The sequence below is a fragment of the Sardina pilchardus genome, chromosome 8, assembly GCF_963854185.1.
Source record: "Sardina pilchardus chromosome 8, fSarPil1.1, whole genome shotgun sequence".
NCBI lineage: Eukaryota > Metazoa > Chordata > Actinopteri > Clupeiformes > Clupeidae > Sardina > Sardina pilchardus.
In genome coordinates this window covers 4264044-4269043 of record NC_085001.1, presented here as the reverse complement: position 1 = coordinate 4269043, position 5000 = coordinate 4264044, and the positions used below count along the sequence as shown (strand labels likewise).

At 45.4% G+C, this 5000-nt stretch overlaps 1 protein-coding gene across 1 annotated transcript in view; it reads left to right on the top strand.

Annotated features, from left to right (window-relative positions):
• dpysl2a (dihydropyrimidinase like 2a) overlaps positions 1-5000 on the top strand; it is a 34655-nt gene that overhangs the window by 19874 nt on the left and 9781 nt on the right. The window contains exons 2-3 of the mRNA XM_062542407.1: positions 1788-1876; positions 2137-2321. Coding sequence (XP_062398391.1) covers positions 1788-1876; positions 2137-2321 — 274 coding nt within the window. The remainder of the gene's footprint in view (positions 1-1787; positions 1877-2136; positions 2322-5000) is intronic.

Here is a 5000-nt window from a genome sequence, read left to right as displayed (position 1 = left end):
GAACCCTAGATACCACAATGGGGTCCAGAACGTACGTCTACGTCGCCGCCATATTGGTGGGGACATTCAGTTGAAAAAATGAATGGCAGTTAGTAGCTGTCAAAACAATAGCCTAACATAATATTACAATGCCTGCTTTCTGTGCTGCCTGGGGTTGCTCAAATTGGCGATCGTTGCAGACCCGAATCACTTTCCACTGGTAAAACCATATTTTCTCCCTTATAATAGCTATATTAATAGGCTATGATACATTATTGTCAACATATGAACCATTAGCCGTTATGTCTCACTGGTGCTACTGTATGTTCTAGCCTAGGCTACTTTATGCTAGCAGTAGTATAACAACATAATAACCGTATATCTTGTCTTCCCAATGATCTTCATAATTGTTAATACCATCCATATTGCAGTAGCCTTTATAGTTGTGAAACAATGGTTGTCTTTATACTTTAATAATCTTGTCTGCGCCTATTAGGGACAACCTTCGATAGTGTTGTTAGCTGTGATGGCACACATAATCCGCTAACCAAAATTGAGTCTCTTCTCTCTTCTTCATGTAGTTATAGCAAGGCTACTTTGCGTAATTTCTCTGAGTGTTGTCTTCTTTAAAAAGGCAGGGTAAAAACACTTCCAGAGGCTCTCCAGACACGTATCGCTATAACAACGTTTGCATTACTGTTTTGCATAGCCTATCAGCTACGTGGTATTCCTCCGGTGCTAAGGGTTTGTTTATTTTTCAGGCAAGACAATTAACTCTTTCCCGACGTTGCAAGCTTGATGTGTGAATGGCTAACTCAATGGCAAACTTAATGTAACTTAATGTCGTTACTTTTGGTGTTGTGGGAAGAATTCGCCCGATCGTACTAACACAGTGAAATCAGAGTTAAGTCCAGGTGTGTGCACGCTATATGCAAGCAATATGCAGGCATCTAGCACGGTGTTAGCCTACACAGAGCAGTTTATGATTTGTTTGCAGAGTGAGATCATTGGTGCCCGATCGGACTGTAACACCTCTAGAAGAAATGGGTCTTAAACCTGTGGGTTCTATATATATCTATGGTTTTACCCAGCCTTGCTACCGCTAGCAGCTAACACAGCCACAGTCCTACTCTCTATGGGCATGATAGCACCAGCACTCTTATGCGGCTTTACACCATGGTTGTATGGTTTCTACAGTATTGTGAGCCCCATCTGTCTGTCTGTGTGTGTGTGTGTGTGTGTGTGTGTGTGTGTGTGTGTGTGTGTGTGTGTGTGTCTGCTCCTGTGTCTGGTTGTCTGTGTGTTCCTCACATTCTCAAGTGTCTGGCCGGAGGCCTGAAACAATGTGATGACAGACCAGAATGGAACCACAGTCTTATCACGCATCTGTTAAGCAAGCTAATATAACACACACACACACACACACACACACACACACACACACACACAGATAGACACACTCACAAACACACACACATACACACACACACACACAAACACACACACACACACACACACACACACACACACACACACACACACACACACAAACACACAGACACAGACACAGACACACAGACACACACACAGACACAAGCACATACCCCCCCCCCCCCCCCCCCCCCCCACACACACACACACAGACCCTGCAAGCCCAGAAAACAAAGACAAGCTTTATTTCTGTCAGAGTAATTCTATTTCACGCTCACCCAGGGTAAAAGACAACGGAACAATGCCGCTATGCTAATTCTCTCATCCTTTCTTTCTCTCTCCACCTCTCCCTCTTTCTCCATGTCTCCCTCGCTCAGAGTGATCGTCTCCTGATGAAAGGGGCAAAGATCGTGAATGATGACCAGTCCTTCCTGGCTGATATCTACATGGAGGATGGAGTCATCAAGTAAGCACACACACACACACACACACACACACACACACACACACACACCCTAATGTCCCTATACCCCCCCCCCCCCCACACACACACATACACACACACAAACACACACCCTAATGTTCCTGTACCTCTCCTTCCCATACACACACACACACACACACACACACATACACACACACACACACACACACACACACACACACACACACACACACACACACACACACTACGTTCCTAATGCTCCTGCACCTCTCCTCCCTCAGACAGATCGGGGAGAACCTGATCGTGCCCGGCGGGGTGAAGATCATCGAGGCGCACGGCGGCATGGTGATCCCCGGGGGTATCGACGTGCACACGCGCTTCCAGATGCCCGATCGGGGCATGATCGCCGCCGACGACTTCTACCAGGGCTCCCGCGCCGCCCTGGCTGGAGGCACCACCATGATCAGTGGGTGCCATCGCATACGTGCCAACACCACATACCAGGCTTGTGCACAATTCAGAATTGAATCGAGAATGACTCCTAAATTCCAATTGAGTTCTTGATTTTGAATTGAATTTGAATTGAGGTCAAAAACAGGATGTAGAATTACAAATTGAATTTGAATTAAAGGAAGTAGAAATTCAATGAAATTCATATACATAATTTAAGGGTCGTGCAAAGAAGTTTCACAAAATATGTCAGATATGATCGTAACAAGCACAAAACTGAATGTATGTGAGATTCGGGGGATTCAACACATCCTTTCTGTTATGTGACTGTGGAATTGTTTTGAATTGCCATGAATTGAATTCCACTTCCTGTCATTCCAATTCAAATTCCAATTCAATTGCCTGTGGGGTGGGGCCAATTAAATTCAAATTCCAATTCATGAATTGAATGGAGGCCAATTCTAAAATTCGGAATTGTGCACAAGCCTGCCACATATACGTGCCAACACTTAGACCATGCTGGCAAGTAGGGATGGCGAAAACTAAAAATGTTCTTGACCGACCACCGAGGCTCATTAGCCGGTTGAAACCGGTTAACCGATTCGTTTTAAAAAATAACAGCCACGCAATTTCCCAACTCTCATCTCTCTGTCCATACCCGCTCATACACACAGCCCCGGCGCCGCCCTTTCACTCACGTCACTTTTTTAAATCCTACAGCGCCAAACATGAGTCCTGCAAACCAAGGAGCTTGAAAGTGGAGGACAAATGGTTCCTTTGCTCCGAAAATGGGTTGGATACAAGGTGATCGCGTTGCAAATAAAGGCGTTTGTTTAGCGTTAGAAGCTCATTTGAAGCTGAAATGGCCGCGGCTCACTTATGAAAATGACAGCTCCGAAGAGACGCAGCTTAGTTTGAGGAAGTGCTAACAATAATAACGAAAGATGATCATTACCTTATCTGTTACCATTGATGACCCTTCCTGAAATGTAGATGTAATGTCTTTCCAAATCTAAGCTCATCTTATGCGGAAAGTTGCCTAGACTGCAACACGATAAAACCAATGGATAAAACAGCGCACTTCCAGATTGCAAAAGACGCACCGGCCACTGCTGTGACCTCGTGCCAAATGTTTTTATTGGTTTATTACGTAGCCTAGACTACAAGCAGGCGTTATGAAACATTGAGTGTGAGGGATAATTTGTTAACTTCGCGCAAAAAACATCTTCTTGGAATGAGATGGCTAGCTGTAGTAGCGTTTAGTCCACTGTCTTTAGCCTAATTTAAAGATGCCTCTTTTTTTTTTTTTTTTAACCGACTAGCGACAACTTTGGTCGGCTAACGTGGATACGGTCAACCATCGGTCAAACAGTCACCGGTTAACATCCCTACTGGCAAGTGTGTGTCACCGGGCCGGTGCACTGACAAAGAGAAAGTCTCCAGCCTCTTGATCATGCTCATGAAAAGGCAGACTGACCGATTGAGGAGTATTGTAAAATATACACGCTAAAGCTGTAGGGGAAGCTCTGCAGAGAAACCTGCAAGCATAAAACGAGCGAGAATGAAAAGCGAAAGCGAAGAAGAAATCGCCAAACCTGCATAGTCTCCCTTTAAATGTTAATGTGGGTGTGAGCAAAAAGACACCGTTTGCTTGTTTTATCAGTGAAGAAGTGAAATAGGTCGTCATTTGTAGATATATATATTTGAAATGATAAACCACAACGTTATAATTGAAAGGTGTGCTACACACACACACACACACACACACACACACACACACACACACACACACACACACACACACACAACCACAACGTTATGATTGAAAGCTAATTATTTTGTGACCCCACTGGCTTAGAGAATCCCTATGGTATTGTGGTACTGGGTTCGTGTGTGTGTGTGTGTGTGTGTGTGTGTGTGTGTGTGTGTGTGTGTGTGTGTGTGTGTGTGTGTGTGTGTGTGTGTGTGTGTGTGTGTGTGTGTGTGTGTGTGTGTGTGTGTGTGTGTGTGTGTGTGTGTGTGTGTGTGTGTGTGTGTGTGTGTGTGTGTGTGTGTGTGTGTGTGTGTGATTCTAATGGGGGATTTAGCAGGATGAGAATCAACCAGAGAGAATCTATTAGTGTGGCCCTCTGTTGCTGTTTGACTGAGTCTGTGTGCACGCCTGCTGTGAGCTGTTACAGTATAGCATGATGTGTACGGTGTGTGTGTGTGTGTGTGTGTGTGTGTGTGTGTGTGTGTGTGTGTGTGTGTGTGTGTGTGTGTGTGTGTGTGTGTGTGTGTGTGTGTGTGTGTGTGTGTGTGTCTTAGCAGATGTCGGTGCTGTAGGTTGTGAAACAGTTGCTCACCGAGGGAGCGGCAGACTAAACAGTGAAAATGATGCACCCCAGAGGGTGCGTGTGTGTGTGTGTGTGTGTGTGTGTGTGACGTGGAGGGTGCGTGTCTGTGCACTTGTGTGTGTGCATGTTAGACGACAACATACAGTATGACTGTGTGTAAGAGAAGGTGTTTTGGAAGTGTGTGTGTATGCGTGTGTCCGTGTGTCCATGCGTGTGTGTGTTTGTGCATGTGTGTGTGAGTGTGTGTGTGAGAAACCTCCCAGTGGGACAATGAGGGTGTGGTCACATCATGTCTGGCATGTGTGCTATGTGTCAGCAGCAGTTCCCAGTGTGTGTGTGTGTGTGTGTGTGTGTGTGTG